Here is a 21,100-nt window from a genome sequence, read left to right as displayed (position 1 = left end):
TGTGTCAAACTGTGCATAGTATGTGGTGATGTCTGATAGTAATTTTAATCTTGTGGTAGCATTGAAAATGGTTCATTGGGATCTGTATCACTCATTGGTAATTCTATTTTCGGCTGTGTGCTGGGTCTAGCATTATTATAATTCTCATTTGTGTTTTGGTTGCCTGTTATGGGTTTTGGTACCACTGACAAACTTGGTATTACATTTTCTTTAAATTTACGTACCTCTTTCTGAATATTATCTGTTTCTCCCTTTACTTGTTCCTTTGTCTTATCTAAAATGATCTGTGTCACTGTCTCAAACTTCTCATCTAAATAATCATCACATAATTTGCATTCATGTACAAGTTTCTCTGCTAGAGTTGTGTCATTCTTTAAAGATGCTATATCTGCTCTGTCTTCAAGTTTTTCTAACTTTTCCTGTAAGGATTTCTGCTCCAATGTTACATCAATTAATCTGTCTGAAAGGTCTGTAATCGTCAGGTCTAAGTGTTCTTGGTTTGTTTTTACGGAATTGTGTGACTGTCGTAATTCGTCAACTTGGGTACTGGTTTTCTGCTGTTCAAAAACTACTGTTAACAATTTCTCATTACATCGTTGTAAGTCAGTTTTTGTCTCGTCACTCAATTCCACAAATACCTTTTCTTGTCTTGTAACCTTGTCTGATAAGTCAGTAAATTTCTTTCCAAGACTACTGGTGGTTTCTGTCAAGTCCAAATTTGTCTCGATTGTTTTTCAAAATTTTGTTTTATGTCCCGTGTCAGTTCATCGAATTTAGTGTCAAATTTCCCAACGTCACGTTTTAAATTGTCATTTTTCTAGTCTAAAGCGTCAAATCTTTTGTCAAATTTTCTGTTTTGGTCACCAAGTAACTTCAGAATCTGGTTGAGCATGTCAGACAGAGTCCTGTGTCTTAGTTTCGTCATTTTGTCGTGTCTGATTGATGTCTGGTTCTGAAGTTGACGTTGTCAATGTCACGTTTTGTCGCATAATACTCACTGTCCATTCACCTGTATATCTGTTTAAATATACGGGTTATTGTCTTTATCGATCCGGTAAAATTATGTCTTGAACATCCTCACAATTAAGTTCAATATTCATTTGACTGTCGGACATGTTTTGCAATGTGTCACTTTCACTAAGCTCGTCCGCGGAAACAATTTCTATGCGTCTAGCGTCCATCTTGCGATTTTCGTAATTAATTGCAAATAAATTTTTTCAATGGCAAAAAAAAATAATTTAAAATATGATATGTTGAAATCTGAAATTTCTCTTATGGAAATGGATATTTCTATATGATTTTTAATTAGAAATTGAATTATTAAACTGGGACTGAAATTTCCCTCTCACAAATAAATGACTGTGAATATGCTCTCCACTTAACATTTGCAATAATAGTAAATCAATTTTAACTACAATTTGAAAAAATAATTTCGAAATAAATGGATCGGAATAAAGGAAGTACAGATGGCTGCTTGAAACTGGAACAAATGTAAATTTCTGTACTCACCAATTTGTTTTTTTTTTTTTTTTGTTCTTCAGTCTTATGTTGCAAATGTAGCGTCAAATATACAGTTTTCAATCCAAAATTTTTCTTTCGCGTCCGTGCAAATTATTTTATGGAACGTTATCCTTTTCCCTTTTTTTTTACCAAATTAATTTCCTCAGCATGAAAATGAAAATTAACACGATTTAATAACAGGGAAAACAATATTGTTGTAAATTTCATGCACGTAACATTACAATTGAAATGAATGACACTTAGTCCAAATTCATTTTCTGATGCTATTAAGTGGTTAAAATTAGATAAAATGTCCAAAATTTATAATTACTGCACTTGTATCAAATCCGAAGATTGCAAGTCCTGTCACCAGGACGCCAATTGTAGTGTTCCCTTTTATCCTCGGGGCTCTGCCGTGAAAAATATAAAATTGAAAATCTGATTGATGTCTTGAATTTTGGTGGTTTCAGTTACGGATAAGGCGGACTTATTATTGATTGAGATCGTGCTGTAATTTGACCGTGCATGGCAGACCGGGTCGGCAACACTACAAAAAGCGACTGTACGGAAATAGCATCAGAAAACTAATTGAAATTTACCTTATAATCTTGTTAGATATGCAGTATTAATTACAATATAGTCTTCATGGCTGTCCTCCTAATTTCTCTTGTAGGACGACTCGTCTTTCACTTTTCTCCGTCTGTTGAAAAGCTTCTTCAAGTTGTCACTGTCATGATCAATTTGCAAATTAGGCGATAACCACCTCGAATCACTATTGAAACAACCTCACTTTGTAATTTAATTTTAATTTCCACCCAAAAAGCACATTCAACACATCGCCGAAAAATACACGTCTTTCGTATGAAGACAAGAGAGAGAGTGTAATCAATTAGTTGTTAAAAACAAAAAACCTACGCAAAAGTAAAAAGACGAACAAAATTATTTATAAAAATCGTTCGCTGGCGCAGCGCTGTTCTGCATGCGCGATCGTAAATTATATCTTGGTATTGGCGGAGGCGCGGAAGTCAAAGTACCATTACAGGAAAACTACTGTCAAATGTCCTTGATACCCATTTGCTGCAAAATCTGACCTCAAACTTAGTGAGTTATCTTGAACAAAATTCTTTTTACCTTGTCAGCGAGAACGGATTCCGCAAACATCGAGCATGTGAAAGCCAACCCACACTTTTCTGACGTGATGTCCTGAAACTCATGGGTCAAGGGAGTCAGGTAGTCGCAGCAGTTCTGTTTTTTTTTGTTATCAAAAGTGGAAGCGTATTGGTTATCAAGCGAAATTTATGACTGGATTGAGAGGTTTTTTGGTAAGTTGGATGTAGCAAGTTGTCTTGGATGGAAAGTCTCCGACACATGTAGACGTAACTTCGGGTATGCTCCCGGAAAGTTCGTTGGAGCCGTTGCTGTTCATGATGTATGTTAACGATCTTACATACAGTATCAATAGTAACCTCAGACTTGTCGTAGATAATGCAGTTGTACATAATCTGGTACTGTCTGAAGAAATATGCACAAATATTCAGCCAGGTGTTGATAAAATTTTGAAGTGGTACAATGATTGGAAACTTGCTTCAAATGTACAAACATATAATCCTCTGATAGTTACAATACGTCAACTAGTAGAAATACGTTGATGCAACAATTTATAGGAATATGAAAGGCAATGATTACATAGTCTCAAGTGGAGCAGGTGGCAGACATCGTATCACTGGTAAAAAAACTGTGGAAATGCAATCGGTCTGCAAAGGATATGCTTTCAAATCCCTTGCGTGACCCATTCTGGAATATTGTGAAAGTGTGTGGGACTTGTTCCAAATAGCACTAACAGTGGATATTGAATGCGTGCAGAGAAGGGCCGCTTGAATGGTCACAGATTTGTTTGGCCTATTGCACAGCATCACAGAATTTCTTCAGAAACTGAACTGGCAGACACAAACTCGCTCGAGAAAGCCTACTAACGAAGTTATAGTTATGACTCTAGGAACATCTTTCAGTCGCCCACATATTGCTCCCGTAGAGATCGTTAGGACTAGAGTGGATTAATTATGTCACAGATGGAGGTATCTGAATAACCATTCCTCCCGTGTCCCATACAGAAGTATGTAGAAGGTTAAGTAACTGGTACAATGGAAGTACACCCTACCATGCACCTCACAATGATTTGCGGAGTGTGGATGTAGAGTTAGCTCATTTGAACGATTCTCGTATCGCAATGATGTGGAACGAATTATGGACGCATTATTTTGTAGTCCCGCTCGTGCAACCACACTCATGCTAGCAGTTTTTAAACAGAAATTCGTTCATGGAATAGGAGCGTCAGTACCAGATGGAAAGTGTTCCTAGAGCAACTCCAATATCGCCTCATCTTTCAGCTCTCTTGCTATTGTCGTGTAAAACATGAACACTTACACGTGGAAATTTTTTGTTACGAAAAGTTTCTAAAATTTTTCAATATTTTGTGCTTCTAATCTGTTATTGCTGTAAATAGACTTCCGACAAAATGAGGAAAATGATTTGAAGACCGGTTTACCTCAGGAAGCACTCAGAATCAAGTTCAGAACGACACCGTTACAGCTGGTATGCAAACAGCAGTTGCAGTGCTCTCGCTCATATTCAAACAGCTCTAGAGCGACAGATAACACACCCGTCAAAGTTCTGCGATATGTTAACAGCCTACCAAGCATTTCGTTTCGATGTGAAGTGATTTTAATTTCTTATGAGGCCCATTACGTATTCTAGTAGCGCCATAACTACTGTTTGGTCACAGATGCCTTGCTGCAGTAATGACGACTAAGAAGCGTTGTGTGTGTGGGTTCCAGAATGATTCATACCCCCCGCGAACTTTTTTTCGAAGTCATTGTCAATATGTCGATGTCCCTAATGTGATGGAAAAAACGATAGATCGTCATCTGTTAAATGTAAATAACAAAGAATGAGAAGAGGTTGCGACTGCAATCCCTTGTGAGAAGCAGGTTAACTACCTTTTGTAAAAGTGTAACATCGCCCCCTCTCTACTTGCATTTTTTGTAGTTAGTGTCCAAGAGGCATATGTAATATGTATCAAAATACTCGTTGGAGGTTTGTTCATTGCATTATACAGATTTTCTGAACTCAGTTTGGACTTTTTATTTTTATAACGAAAACTGTGTTAAACATAGCGCGAACGCAGATATGAGGCTCTGCAGCAGATCAAGATGTTACCACAATGATAGATTCGCATTTACAATCTTTGGCTTGGCCAACTCACAACCAAACTGTTCGAATTTTGTTTATCAAAGTCTGTACTCTTCCAACTATTCTCGTAATCAATGCAATTAGCACGCGATGGAAACGAAGAATTTTAATTTCAACAGTTACCACAGTAATTATGTTGAGAAACTGCTTAGTGTCTGCACTTCATTGCTGTAGCGAAGCAGCGAAGCTGAACAGGACGCTTAAATTGAGACATTACAACCGAGTGTAAATTTCAAATGTGGTATTTCTAAGCACATAATATTTGCTTCTTCAATCGATTTTCCTATTTTTTTTTTTTTTTTTGCAAGATTCTATGACATTACTGTTAGTGCTCATTTAGTATCAGATCCTTTTTCTCGTTACTTATAGACAATTCACTTCACGGTAATTGATAACAGCCAAACAGTTACAGGATAAAGATTTATTGAAATCCTAGACCATGGTTTCAGTATATCTAAATATACTAAAATCGCATCCTGCAGTGGAGATACATAAAACAATCATGCCAAACGCGTCGTCAGTAGTTAAAATTAAAATATCACCTGTATTTGTACAGCATAATTATGCAGAGAATGTCGATACCAACACGGCATATCATTAGTACTTAGCCTGTGAACTACACACAACTAACAGTAATTACTGGATCCAGGTAAATACGTGATATACCGAATAGATTTCGTTGTGGAAATGAGTTGAGCTGGTGCACATAAACAGACATATCTAAATAGCGAATTGTATTTCTTGTTAGAAGGATTTGAAAAGCATTGTTTCTCAATTAAGACTGTTGTCCGGTAGTGATTTAGATACAGATGTCAGTTTATTTAATACATTCGTAATGTCAAGTTGAAAGGTCTCTGTTGGATTCCTTTCATGTTAATTTCTTAAATCTGTTGCCATTTACGGCATAAATTCCTCTTCTAAATTTACTGTGGCGTTTCTGACTATCTGGGAGGAGACTGAGTAGTGGAACGTGTTACTTTTACACATAAACAAGAACGATCTGTCACACTACTACACTTTAAAATACAGTTTATATGTAATTCATGTCACACAGTCTCATACGGAACCTACATCCGCTTTCTTTTATATACTGTATATGATAAGATACTGTCATCCCCCTTCCCTTCTGCGTGAGAGGATGAATGAGCAAATGTATTTCTAGTTGCATGCTTGAGGGTAGCAGACAAGCCTGTCTGCTAGAGAACAGTAGGATCAATGTCGGAACAGGTAGCTACGCTTTCTAAAAGCAAAGAGGTTTCTATCCTTAGTATGGTCCTGTCTGTCCTTTGTCATGTTGGTATAGGAAGCTGCCCCTCTGGCCACTTCCGTTTGTATTTGTGAGCCACCCTCAGGAATGGACCAGTCAGTGGGTCCGTGGCGAGCGTCTGAAGTGGTAAGATCTCCGGCTAAGCGCGTGTCTGCTAAGTCCGCAGGACAATGGATTTCTTAAGTTCAGCCTAACTGAAAATTTAATCACCTTTATTTCAGATTTAGCTCTAAAATATCTAATGTTATCTTAAATTGCAGCGCAGTGTAATTCTCGTGTGAAGTTCAGATTATTTTCCGGTAGTGGCTTTGTCACTACTTTGTGAGTAAAGTGGAACCACGTGTTGGTCAGTAACTCTAACTAAGATCAATCTTAAATGTGAATGCTTGTGTGATTATAACGTCTCGTCTTGACAATATTTTTCAATATAGCAACTTTTCTTTATGTTCAACCCACGTGGGGTGTACTTTGCGAGACCAGTACCACGTGCTTATATAACTGTTTGACCCGTCAGGTTAACAGTAAGACGTTAGTACCCAGTTCGAGGATTTTCTTTTGTAAATTGCTTTTCGATCTAATTTATTTTAATTGTCAAAATTATTGTGGAGTTACACTCTTTGTGTAAACCAAGTTAACCACATGAAGCATGTGGTGTAATCATCAAAGTAGCCCTCAGCTATTCTTTGCGCGAAGATTTCACAAAGAGTTAATATGAATTTAGTATACTAGTGTGTGGTAATTACATGACGGACAGGATTGTGCTACGAACGTAATTTCTTTGAGTGAAAATTTGAATCTGTTGGTAGTGGTTAACTTTCTCTTGCATACGTTTCAACGTTCTTTGTGTGTTGTTTTATGAATGCAGTATTGTATGCAGTCTCCCAATCTTGGCTCCATAATTGATGTGTTCCGTAAGATTGCAAACTCACATTTTCACAATCCTAAATAAGGCACCAGTTTAGTTAGGAATCAATTTTAATATGCTGAAATTTCAATGATCAATCTTAAAATAAATTTCCAAATATAAACTGATTTATTTCTTTTTATTCAAATTCTCTCTTTTATATATATATCACCGGTTGTCGTATGACTATTAAAAGATTATAATTAATGTTCGTCTGGTTGGGAATTTGGTAAGCTAGACAGGATACCTGGTGAAACAGTTGCTTAGTAATGCAAGATTAACTTCCCCAGACAGCTCACAGCTTTTAACCCGCTTTTATTGGCTGTCAGTTCCGCTTACACCACAAAATAAACCAACAACGTTACACATGGCGACCCTGTTCTGTGATTCCGCTAGACTCTGGAATCTCTGAAACGTTAGATTGCGAGCGTGTTATAATCTTAATTTTTTTCCTCCTGCAGCGCTCAAACAACTTCTGCGATGTTTCTGAGCAGACCTTCAAATGATTCACGGCGTTGTTGAGCGGCGTTGTGTTGTTTGTCTTGTTGTTTTGTTTTCTATATTTGTGTGTTTTATATGTGTGTGTGTGTTTTTTTTTCTCGCTTGTAAATTCCACTGTTTCGATCAAAGATAAAGTTTATTTTGCGTGTGAAAAAGTGCGTACTACGTTGGGTATCTTTCGTGTGACTGTCGTAATTTGTGGGGGACACATTTATTTTGATTAGTGTGTCACGTACCGGATATAAATTGCACTAATGCAGACACGTAACCAAGCTAAAAGTAAGCGGTCCGACAACTTAAGCAACATGGACCAAGGGGATAATTTGATTTCGAATATTAACGCGTCGGACAGTTCCGAAAATACAATGGGAAATACTTCAGACGAAATGCAAAACAGGACGAATGGGCTCACAGCAGAGCCAGAAATTAATTTGCCTCCTACTAACCAAATTGATTTGGGAGAACTCATGAAAGCCTTATTGAAACAAAATAAAGAAAACGCAGAGAAATCAGAAAAATCGTTCCGAGAACAAAAAGAATCATGTGAAAAATCGATTCGAGAGCTAGGCAAACAAATAGACAAAAAACTAATCCAGCAGACAAATAAAGTTGACAAGTCGATGCAGAGAGTGTCCCATGATATCTCACAAAGAATAAACAACCTGGCAAGTGAAATAAAAAGTGATATTATGAAAGAATTAGGCCATACATTTGAACAAATCGATGACCGTCTGCAAGCCTTAGAACAGGGCAAGCGGAGTCGCGATGTGGAATATAAAGAGAGTGAAGAACAGCTACTTAGGAATTTCCAAGCGCTGAGAGAAGAATGCCAAAGGGAACACCAGCAGGTACTCTCGAGGGTCCAGGAGGCGGAAACGCATTGTCCAGCGTCCATTAGCAACACAGTAGCGGACAACTGTCAAGCGATACACGCACTCGAACAGGAAGTAGAACAATTGAAGCAGACTGGAGCGGAGGACAAGAGACAAATACATGATAAGATTGCGGCATTAGCGGACATTGTAGGCACGATGAAGCTGACGGAAAGCGAGAACAATACTACACCGGTAGCGGCCGCAGAGACTGAAGAAGTGCGTTCGCTTCTTAGATTTCAAAAGGAACAGTTCGAAGTGAACAGGCAGCACAAAGCTGTAACAGGCGAATTACAAGAACGCGTGGCGCATCTGGAAAACCGCATGGCGTGTGATTCCGAACAGGCCAATAGCACTAAAAATAGCCGTACGAACAGTGCAGAGAGGGACTCCGGCCACGAGGGAGATTTTGACGACAGCGAAGAATGTAATTTGAGGGGCAGACGTGAGAAAAATAGAAACATTCAAGGGCCTCGCCAGGAGGAAATACGGGGATTTGATTTCAAACATTTCCTTACGGTGAGAAAGTTTGAGATATTTCGAAATTCGCAAAAAGGAATACATCCAAGTGCATGGCTCGAGCAATTTGAGTTTTGTCTTCCCCCCGACTGGGCAAGTTCACATAAGATATTTGGAAGGCGAACCGGCGATTCGCATGAGGTCGGCAGCGCGTCACTGCAACTCCACTCGGGAGTTTCGACAAGCCTTTCTGTCCGCCTATTGGTCGGAAGCGGCACAAGATAGGGTCAAGCATGGCATAATTATGCTGCCAAATTTGAACCAGTCTGGTTTCGGCAGCCCTGCACGCCTATTCGACCACATGCTGCAGGCAAATCAATTTTTATACGACCCATACGGGCCTGCGGAACTAATTAGGATATGCATCACCAAATTGCCGATGCACTTGCGCCACGTCATTCTTGCGGGACGATGCAAAGAGGACGTGGAAACGTTTAAGACACTTCTCCAAGAGTTGGAATATAATACAGCAGAATGCCCTCCTAATCAGGCACAAAGTTATTACGGGGCACAGCAGCGCGATCGCAGTCGTGGCCGTAGTACTAATCAACGGCGTGACTGGTCGTCGCGACGCGAACGGAACAATAATCGGGACAGGCCGTATAGAAACTGGGGTAATAGTCGCGAACACAGGTGGAACAACGGAAATGATCGAGGACGTGGACAGAATCGTGAACGGAACAGTTACGGCAACCAGAATCGATACTACGGTGAACACGGTGGGAATAGGACTATAGGCGGAGCACTTCATGATGTTGAAATTCGGCCAGCTAACCCTAGACATAATCCAGCAAATGGAAATGAACAAAACCGGCAATGACAAACGATCAGTGCAGAAGGCGCCCAATCGGAACAAATGAACGACATTGGAAAGGAGTGCATACAGTATATAGAGAGGGAAGATATTAGAGAGGATTTGTTGCAAGAAACTACGAGTGCTAAAATTTCGGGAATAAATCCAGTCGTGACAGTTGCAGTAAACAAAATATGTTTTAAGTGTGTCATTGACACTGGAAGCCCTTTCTCGATAGTGAGCGAGGCAGCATTTTAAAAATGCGAAGGGACTGGGACTTGGCCCGTTTTTCAAGTGCGAGGAATAAAGGTGAAGGGCGCAATCTACGGTAAGAGCATAGAAATCCGAAGGCAGACTCGGCTTAATTTTACCTGCCAGGGAAGAGAGTTTGAGTACAACTTCTTTGTGCTCCCAATGCTGAATGTGGCAATGATTTTAGGAAATGACTTCATGAATGCCCACCATGCAGTAATTGACATGGGTAGAGGAGTAATGACAGTTCAAGTTGGGGATCAGCCAATTACTTTAGTATTTGATGAATGCATATTACGTGCCGAGTCAGAAAATAGTTGCCTAAAATTTCAAGCTCAAACCGAGTCACAACCCAGACTGGAGCTACTCGTGAACTATGTAAGTGAGTCGTGCTCTACGTCTGGTGAGCAGGGGAAAGATGTTGCTTTTGCTGATGCACTGAGAAAGAGCATCGCGGGTGTCAGAACCACGGACAGGGAAAAGGAGAAATTGTATTGCCTACTTAGGAATCATGAACGGGTATTTTCTGAGACTCCGGGGGCGATTAAGGGTTTTACTTATCAATTCAGAGTACGTGACCATCAGAAGTTTTCTGTTAGACCATACCCTATTCCAGTGGCGTATAAAGCCCAGGTGGAGAAGGAAATAAACAAGATGTTAGAACAAGGAATAATTGAGCGGGCAGTAAGCTCGTACAATTCACCCTTGCTTGTCGTACCAAAACGCGACAACTCGGTTCGTTTGGTGCTGGACTCGAGACAATTAAACACAATTATTATGTCGGAAATAGCATTTTACCTGATGATTTGAAACAGCGAGTGACAATTTACGTGGATGACATATTAATTGCGGAAAAGTCGTGGGAGGACCATAATGACGTTCTGAACAGACTACTGGATGTTTTTGAGAAGGCAGGTGTAACAGTCAACTTAGATAAGTCACAGTTCGGACGAGAGAACATAAAATTCTTAGGCCATATTGTCTCAGCAAATGGAATACAACCTGACCCGGAGAAAATTGCGGCGATAGCGGAGTGTGCAATGCCGACAAATAAAAAACAGTTGCGAGCATTCTTAGGCCTGTGTAATTTTTATAAGCGATTTATAAATTTTAGTGTACTTGGTACACCCCGTCTATGTGGAGTAACAGGGAAGAACGCTTTGTGGGTCTGGGATCAAGAGGCACAGGATGAATTTTATAAATTGAAAAAGGCATTGGTAGAGGCTCCCATCCTCGTGCATCCCGACCTGACACAAGAATTCTGTTTAATGATAGACAGTTCCTTGTCAGGATTAGGTGCGGTACTGTTTCAAACGGAAGGAAATAATGATATTACAACTTGGAAAACAATCTCGTTTGGGAGCAGGGTGCTCTCTCGATGTGAAAAAAAATAAATTATTCCGTGACAGAACTCGAAGCACTCGCGATAGTTTGGGCATTCTCAAAATTTAGGTATTTCTTATTTGGGAGGACCACCAGGGTGTACACTGACCATCGTGCACTCCAATTTCTTATGAGCACAAAAATCACGCATGGGAGACTAGGACGCTGGGCACTATACCTACAGGAATATAATTTCACTGTAGAATACATTCCTGGACAGAAAATGTAATTGCTGACGCTTTATCGCGCATTCCTATAGGTTTGGTTCACACAGAAGAAGGGGAACTCGGTGAAAATAATTTTAGCATCCTATACTTACAGAATGTAGCGTCCGAGGATTTTGTTACCACCTCTTTAGGGAGTATAGCGGACGAACAGGATAAGGACGCAGTATTGAAAGATATAAAGAAGAAGTGGGAGGACAAGGAGAATGTAGGAATACGCCAGTACTACTTAGTGCGCAATAGAATACTATTCAAGAAACGAGCCCCGGACGACTCCAGGTGGGTGTTGGTGATTCCGGAGGAACTCGTAAACAAAATTATATGGTACGTACATTTGAGTTATGGTCACTTCGGAGCACAGAAATGTTGTGAAAAACTGAAAGTGACATGCTATTTTAATAACATGATACGGCGTATTCGTGGTGTACTTAGAGTGTGCGGACCTTGTCAGCGAGCAAAGGCGGCCACAGTGACTTATGCTGCAACATTGCACCCGATAATACCAAGCAAACTTTGTGACCTCGCGGCCGTGGATCTACACTCCTGGAAATTGAAATAAGAACACCGTGAATTCATTGTCCCAGGAAGGGGAAACTTTATTGACACATTCCTGGGGTCAGATACATCACATGATCACACTGACAGAACCACAGGCACATAGACACAGGCAACAGAGCATGCACAATGTCGGCACTAGTACAGCGTATATCCACCTTTCGCAGCAATGCAGGCTGCTATTCTCCCATGGAGACGATCGTAGAGATGCTGGATGTAGTCCTGTGGAACGGCTTGCCATGCCATTTCCACCTGGCGCCTCAGTTGGACCAGCGTTCGTGCTGGACGTGCAGACCGCGTGAGACGACGCTTCATCCAGTCCCAAACATGCTCAGTGGGGGACAGATCCGGAGATCTTGCTGGCCAGGGTAGTTGACTTACACCTTCTAGAGCACGTTGGGTGGCACGGGATACATGCGGACGTGCATTGTCCTGTTGGAACAGCAAGTTCCCTTGCCGGTCTAGGAATGGTAGAACGATGGGTTCGATGACGGATTGGACGTACCGTGCACTATTCAGTGTCCCCTCGACGATCACCAGTGGTGTACGGCCAGTGTAGGAGTTCGCTCCCCACACCATGATGCCGGGTGTTGGCCCTGTGTGCCTCGGTCGTATGCAGTCCTGATTGTGGCGCTCACCTGCACGGCGCCAAACACGCATACGACCATCATTGGCACCAAGGCAGAAGCGACTCTCATCGCTGAAGACGACACGTCTCCATTCGTCCCTCCATTCACGCCTGTCGCGACACCACTGGAGGCGGGCTGCACGATGTTGGGGCGTGAGCGGAAGACGGCCTAACGGTGTGCGGGACCGTAGCCTAGCTTCATGGAGACGGTTGCGAATGGTCCTCGCCGATACCCCAGGAGCAACAGTGTCCCTAATTTGCTGGGAAGTGGCGGTGCGGTCCCCTACGGCACTGCGTAGGGTCCTACGGTCTTGGCGTGCAACCGTGCGTCGCTGCGGTCCGGTCCCAGGTCGACGGGCACGTGCACCTTCCGCCGACCACTGGCGACAACATCGATGTACTGTGGAGACCTTACGCCCCACGTGTTGAGCAATTCGGCGGTACGTCCACCCGGCCTCCCGCATGCCCACTATACGCCCTCGCTCAAAGTCCGTCAACTGCACATACGGTTCACGTCCACGCTGTCGCGGCATGCTACCAGTGTTAAAGACTGCGATGGAGCTCCGTATGCCACGGCAAACTGGCTGACACTGACGGCGGCGGTGCACAAATGCTGCGCAGCTAGCGCCATTCGACGGCCAACACCGCGGTTCCTGGTGTGTCCGCTGTGCCGTGCGTGTGATCATTGCTTGTACAGCCCTCTCGCAGTGTCCGGAGCAAGTATGGTGGGTCTGACACACCGGTGTCAATGTGTTCTTTTTCCATTTCCAGGAGTGTATTTGGGCCACTAGTACGATCTAAAGCAGGTTTTGCATATGTTTTCGTAGCGGTGGAGCTAACCTCCAAGTTTGTGTGTCTGACTCCGTTGAAGCGAGCCACAGGAAGGGCAGTGGCAACTGCATTTGCAAAGCAGTTTCTGCATAAAGTTGGGAGCGTGAAAAGGGTTATCTCGGATAATGGACCACAATTTAGATCGCAATACTGGCAGCGGATGCTTCGAAGGAGAAGAATTAAACCTATATATATATATCTCTGTTTCACCCCAGCTCGAACCCCAGTGAGCGTATTATGCGTGAATTAGGAAAATTATGTAGGTTATACTGCAGTCGTGATCACCGATCGTGGGACATACACCTAAAAGGATTTCAGAACATAATTAATGAGTTGCCTAATACGGCAACAAAGCTTCCGCCAATTACTGTGCTAAAAAACAAGGAGCCCCCGAGCAAAATCAAAGAGGTGGTGCCTTGGCCACTAGAGCCGAGACTACGCCGGAACGCAATTGTTGACTTAGCTTTACGCAACATCAAGCGTGCAGCAGAAGCCAGAGTCAAGGCGTATAAGAAAAACGTGAGAAAAACAGTGTTTCATGTAGGACAAAATGTTCATATCAGATCACACAAGCTGTCTAACAAACGGTCAGGTGTCTGCAAGAAATTTTTTAATGTCTTTAACGGCCCGTATCGGATAAGGAAGATTCCCCATGAAAACGCCATAGAAGTTGAAACTCTTCGATCGAAGAAATCAGAAGGGCTATACCATGTCTCAAATGTAAAACCATACATTGAGTAGAAAGGACAGTGAAGAGTAGAGAGGACGGTGAAGAGAAAGAATTGATTAGCTTACATTTGTGATAAATGCATTTTGAATAACATGTTGGTAAAAATAATGATAAAGATGTTTCTATGTGATTGATTGAAGTGATGTTTATGGTTTTTTTTGTATAAATTGAAAAGAGTAGCTCCTGAGGGAAGCAAGATCTGTGTTGAATTAATGCAAAACTCAGGGGAATATCCGATCTGTGGGTATTATGGGTCTGGCAAACCCAGGTCGCCAGCTGTTGTAGCCTTGTTTCCGATTTTTTGCTTTCAGTGCTACTATCTATCTATTACTATTCTATATCTGTCAGTATAAATGAGGAGCTCTTACTATAGCATGCGTGCTGTATGAATATTTTAAAATAGGAGAACTCTGAGAAAGGGATGAGTAAGTTTGGAATCTTGAAAACAGGATGCAATAATACGATTGTTTAACCACGGGCTTCCCAATATGCGATGATATGTTAATATTAATGATATATGTCTTTTTGTTCTTTATAGCTGAGTATGTAAAGTGCTGTTTGTGAATTTCGTCAGTATATTGATTCCCTTCAAGGTGAAAGAAGAATTGTGGTTTGTGTAATTTACGTGGCCCTGAAATATTATTGTGGTACTCAAACACGAGCGGTTTTTCAGCAGATGAGGAATGGAACAGAAATATGGATCCTTTCTGTAGTCTTGACTGATGTTGAGCCAGAGCCTGAAAAATTATTCTGCTTTAATACTTGCCCTAGAAAAGCGACGTTTATATGTTTTGCTGATGCTGTAAGCTTACAGCTTACTGTTTTTGCTGGTGCGGGATGCACTGCAGCCTATATGAGTTGAACTGAAGAAATTTCCCTCTTGAAGGTAGAGGAAGATTAAATAATTTTGATTATGGGACCGAAGGAAAGCTTGGTTTAATGTAATAAGGATGAAGAAAAACATTTGTCATTTAAACTACAGGAGGATTCGGATCTTTTGTGTCAGTTGTAAGTTCAATAGGATGTTAAGACGAAACTGTTTTACAGAATAGAGGAGACCACAATTTTGCCATTCATGAGAAATGAATTCAGAATAACCACCACAGGCGAAATAACTGATTTGGAAGCAAAAGCTAACTTAAAGAAGGAACGAAATTGGAGCAAAATGGGTAAGAAAATATAGTATAACCTGTATGATGAAAGTATTTTACCCTTCTCAGAGTCATCTGTGTGATTAATTCTTGTGATGACCTAATCTTAGATGAAATTGTCTTACTGTTTTATGTATGAACATATGAGTATGATAAATGTATAATTGCGAGTCTCTTATCAGGTGTGTCAACTGGTAAAAATGTTTTGGCGTGTAAATAACCATTGTTCTTTTTACTGTGTATGTTTAAGGAAAGTTTCTCCATATTTATCACGTGACAAGACATATGCCGCAAGCATCAGGAAGAGGACGAATTAGAACAATGTTGTAGTGGTATGAACACTGTGTTGAAGTAGCATTGAATTAGCTTGTTGGATTAACTAGTAGTGGATTGAGGTAAAAGTTTGAGTAATTCATGTTTATGGGTAGCTAGTTTGTAGAATAGACAACAGATGTGCATGTGTGTCTGTAAATAGCATGTAAATCCTATGCTGTCCTGACCTATACTTGCACAAGGCATAATCCTATTCATTTTAGTGAATTAATAAGTAGCATTTGATTTATTAAAACGCAAGTGAACCACATTAGTGATGTGGATTTAGATATAATATTGTCAGTTCATTTAATTTTTATTTTTATTAAAAAATTGTGAAAGACAATACTAAGTGGTATTATGTATGACATTTTGTAATCACATAACTATGATGAACAATTTCTGTGAATGCAGTTGAGAACGTGAAAGCGAACCGGCTAAACTCTTACGAGACAGAGGGAGCAGCGAGGAGGAGAACTAGGTGTAACCAGGCGGGTTTCCCAGCAGGACACAGTGTCAACCGGGCCACTTCGGGTGCGCGGTCGACAACAAAAGAAGGGTACGCGGCAAACACTTTCCATTGCACCCGGAGCTAATGGCCGGCCGCACCAGTGCGACCCTTCATGGAGGCGATGACCTGGGATGGCCGAGCGGTCCTCCGCGCGGAAATCCTTCTGCTGGCAACGCACCACACGCACGCGACCATGACGAGACGGCCGCGGTGAAACGACAGAAGACAGGGGATAAAGGGGCGTGGAGTCTTTTGACAGGTACTGTCCAGAGAAACTTGCAGACTTCAACGACGCCTGACAACATTTCCTGGCGGAAGCCCATTGTCAAATGACAGAAAGTCATGGTTCAGTGTTCTCTGGTTGCTAAGGGTTGGACAAAGAAGAGCCATTAAGTGTCATCCTTGCCCAGGAATATCAAACCGGCGAGCCAATTGAGGATAACTCAAGAATGTAACAACACAAGGGGCGTGGAGCCTTTTGACACATACTGTCCAGAGAAACTGGAAGACTTCATCGACGCCTATCAACGTTTCCTGGTGGATGCCCTCTTTCAAGCGACAGTAAATCATAATTCGATGTTCTCTGGTAGCTAAGGGTGGCACAAAGAAGAGCCATTAAGTATCATCCTTGCCCACATGGCGTGTCAAACGAGGATACTACACGAATTTGACAACACAAACATGGAACCAAATCGAGATGTACGTGACATGGGCCACCAAGAGAAACTTCATGAGAGGGCAGAGTCGGCGGGATTGCACGCAACAGATGGACAAAAATCCCTATTGACAGCTGCGGTGACGAATCCCCCTCCCCCTCTTATATTGTGCCTCGGAACAGTGGAACTACTGAGTGTGCCAGTGAACAGTGATTATACAGTTCTTAGTCCAATGCATATACGTGCCTCCTTTCAGAGAAACTTTGATCGTGTATTTTGCAGGGGTTCGATTTATTGGTGTTTTTTTTATTAGACTGACTCTTGTATTTTGCAGGTGTTTTATTTATTGGTGTTTTTTTTTAGACGTTGACTACTGTACTTTCAGAGCTGTTTTATTTCACAATGTTTGTTTTTGTGTGTTGTATTAGATTTGAGATATTTTGTTTCGTAAATTCATTCCTGTGGCATTGCTTCGTTTATCAGTCAAATAGCTATTCATGCTCATCGGACTGTGATCGATTAGCCTTTGCATGGGACATATTTATATTGAGGAACCCCTTAAGGGTTACAATCACATAATTAATTGTAGTTTTAGTATAATGACACAGTGATCATTGTTTGCTAACTAACTGAAATATAGTAGAGTGATTAAATTAGTGCCACAAAGTTATTTTAATTCTACAAATAATTAGTTTTATAAGATATAGAACTTTTTTGCGATGTCCTTTTTGTAAAACATGTTTTTTCCCTTATCTTTCTTTTTGCTTTTGCGGATTGTGCATTGTAATGTTCTGCTTTATAATACTGATGTTATTTTCATGTTATCTTTAAATGCTGTGGCACCTTTGCTATTTTCATAAATTTTACTTGTTAATAAACAGTCATAAATTTTCCTGTGATCAGTTGGCTCTTGCAATGAGCAAATACTGGTGAACTCCATTAGGGTAACAACCAGAAATTGTTTTCATATTAATGACACAGGGACCATTGTTTTTACTTGCTGACCGAATTAGGTCTACACTATCTTTGAAATAGGTGTTACAGATTGTTTTTTTCCCTTTGAAATTGGTAGATTCTAAAGATGTGTTGAAATGATTGTGTTTTAGCAAGTAGCTGGTGACCTTTTCCCTTTTCTTTACATTTTTGGTTTAAGTTGGGTGTGAGAAGCCTGCTTGGGAATGTCCTAGCATGGGCAGAAAATTCCCTGCACAGTCTTTTCCCGGAGCGTTGGGGTTATGAAAGGTCTCTGTTGGATTCCTTTCATGTTAATTTCTTAAATCTGTTGTCATTTAGAGCATAAATTCCTCTTCTAAATTTACTGTGGTGTTTCTGACTATCTGGGAAGAGACTGAGCAGTGAAACGTGTTACTTTTACACATAAACAAGAACGATCTGTCACACTACTACACTTTAAAACACAGTTTATATGTAATTCATGTCACACAGTCTCATACGGAACCTACATCCACTTTCTTTTATATACTGTATATGATAAGATACTGTCATCCCCCTTCCCTTCTGTGTGAGAGCATGAATGAGCAAATGTATTTCTAGTTGCATGCTGGATGGTAGCAGACAAGCCTGTCTGCTAGAGAACTGTAGGACCAACGTCGGAACAGGTAGCTACTCTTTCTAAAAGCAGAGCGGTTTCTATCCCTAGTATGGTCCTGTCCGTCCCTTGTCATGTTGGTGTAGGAAGCTGCCTCTCTGGTCACTTCCGTTTGTATCTGTTAAGCACGCTCAGTAGGGGCCCAGGTCAGTCTGTCCACGGCGAGCGTCTGAAGTGGTAAGATCTCCGGCTAAGCGCGTGTCTGCTAAGTCCGTAGGACAATGGATTTCTTAAGTTAAGCCTAACTGAAAATTTAATCACCTTTATTTCAGGTTTGGATCTAAAATATCTAATGTTATCTTAAATTGCAACGCAGTGAAGTTCAGAATATCTTCTGGTAGTTGCTTTGTCACTACTTTGTGAGTAAAGTGGAACCACGTGTTGATCAGTAACTCTAACTAAGATCATCAATCTTAAATGCCAATGGGCGTGAGATTATAACGTCTCGTCTTGACAATATTTTTCAATATAGCAACTTTTCTTTATGTTAAACCCACGTGGGGTGTACTTTGTGAGACCAGTACCACGTGCTTATACAATTTTTTGACCCATCAGGTTAATAGTAAGACGATAGTAACCAGTTCGAGGTTTTTCTTTTGTAAATTGTGTTTCAATGTAATTTATTTCAATTATCAAAATTATTGTGGAGTTACACTCTTTGTGTAAACCAAGTTGACCACGTGAAGCATGTGGTGTAAGCATCAAAGTAGCCCTCAGCTATTCTTCTCAGGAAGATTTCACAGAGAGTTAGTATGAATTTAGTATACCAGTGTGTGGTAATTTCATGACGGACAGGATTGCGCTATGAACGTAACTTCTTTGGGTGAAAATTTAATCTGTTGGTTGTGGTTAATTTTCTCTTGCATATGTCTCAACGTTCTTCATGTGTTATTTTATGAATGCTGTGTTGTATGTAGTCTCCCAATCTTGGCTCCCTATCTGATGCGTTCCGTAAGATTACAAACTCACATTTTCACAATGATACATAAGGCACCAGTTTAGTTATGAATCAAGTTTGATATGCTGAAATTTTAACAGAACAATGATCAATGTTAAAATAAATTTCCAAATGTAAATTGATATATTGCTTTTTATTTAAATTGTCTTTTTATATATATATCACCGATTATCGTAAGATGAGTACTAAAAGATTATAATTAATGTTAGTCTGGTTGGGAATTTGATAAGCTAGACTGGATACCTGGTGAAACAGTTGCGCAGTAATGCAAGGTTAACTTCCGCAGATAGCTCACAGCTTTTAACCCACTTTTATGGTCTTGAATATGAGCACCGCTTTCAGAACAAATTAATGCAATAACATTACAAACTCACGAAATCAGAAGCAAACTAATTTGTGGTGTCTTATAGTGGGCAGTGTGCAGTCAACTCAACTAAAAATGTGGAGTATGCAATCTATTGAGCAATTCTAATTTTCGTTGCTGTATTCATTTTTTCTTCATAAATTGAACAACATGGAACTTTAATTGAAAAATCATCCCAGGCATGCTTCTTGAGTTAATCAACGTACTTTTCAATAATATTCACTGAAGCCCCAAATAATCTGGTACAGGCGTGCGTATTCAAATAGACAGATACGTAAACAGGCAGAATGTGGTGCTGCGGTCGGCAATGCCTGTATGAGACAAGTGTCTGGTGCAGTTGTTAGATCGGTTAATGCTGCTACAATAGCAGGTTATCAAGATTTAAGTGAGTTTCAACGTGGTCGGCGCCGAGCTATGCGACACAGGATCTCCGAGGTAGCAATGAAGTGGGGAGTTTCCCGTACGACCAATTCACGAGTTTATCAGCAATATCGGGAATCCAGAAAAACATCAAACTCCGACATTGCTGTGGCCGTAAAAAGATCCTGCAAGAACGGGACAAAGGACCACTCAAGAGAATCATTGAACATCGCAGAAGTGCAACCCTTCCGCCAATTGGTGCAAATTTCAATGCTGGGTCATCAACATGTATCACCGTGGGAGCCATTCAACGAAACATCATTGATAAAGTATTTTGGTGCCGAAAGCACACTCATGTACTCTTGATGACTGCACGACACAAAGTTTTACGCCTGACCTTGGTCCATGAACACCGTCGTTGGATTGTTGAAGGCCGGAAACATGTTCCCTGGTCGGACGAGTCTCGTATCACATTGTATCAAGCGGATGGACATGTACTGGTATGGAGACGATCTCACGAATGCATGGACCGTGCATGTCGGCAGGGGATTATTCAAACTGGTCGAAGCTCTGTAATGGTGTGTGGCGTGTGTAGTTGGAGTGATATGGGACCCTTGATAAGCCTAGATACTAATCTGACAGGTGACACGTACGTAAGCATCCTGTCTCATCACCTGACATCAACTTATTTTGGCCCCTTTCCACTACCTAATCTGCTCTGTCCTGCTAGCCCAGGCATTTCAAAAACATCTATTAATTTTGTCATTTTATAGAAGTTCCACACAGCACCAAACATGGACCTAAAAAGCATTTTCCACCAATAAAATACTGTAGAAACCTGATGTTTATTATTAATGAGAATTATTCAATTTCTTTTGAATTTTCAGCAAAAGGAGTGCCTCTCCTTTTACCTGTAGTAGTCTAGAAGCATTCTTGTTGTAATGGTACTGGGGTCGTTGTATGTACTATGT

The 21,100-nt window shown here is 40.9% G+C and overlaps 1 protein-coding gene across 1 annotated transcript in view; it reads right to left on the bottom strand.

The window, feature by feature from the left end:
• Positions 1-21,060, bottom strand: part of LOC124553423 (protein SON-like) — a 33,138-nt gene extending 12,078 nt beyond the window's left edge. Inside the window, exon 1 of the mRNA XM_047127286.1 lies at positions 21,041-21,060. Coding sequence (XP_046983242.1) covers positions 21,041-21,060 — 20 coding nt within the window. The remainder of the gene's footprint in view (positions 1-21,040) is intronic.
• Between the last annotated feature and the right edge of the window lie 40 nt (positions 21,061-21,100).

This window comes from Schistocerca americana, chromosome 11 (genome assembly GCF_021461395.2).
Source record: "Schistocerca americana isolate TAMUIC-IGC-003095 chromosome 11, iqSchAmer2.1, whole genome shotgun sequence".
Classification (NCBI taxonomy): domain Eukaryota; kingdom Metazoa; phylum Arthropoda; class Insecta; order Orthoptera; family Acrididae; genus Schistocerca; species Schistocerca americana.
This window is presented reverse-complemented; position numbering and strand designations above follow the sequence as displayed.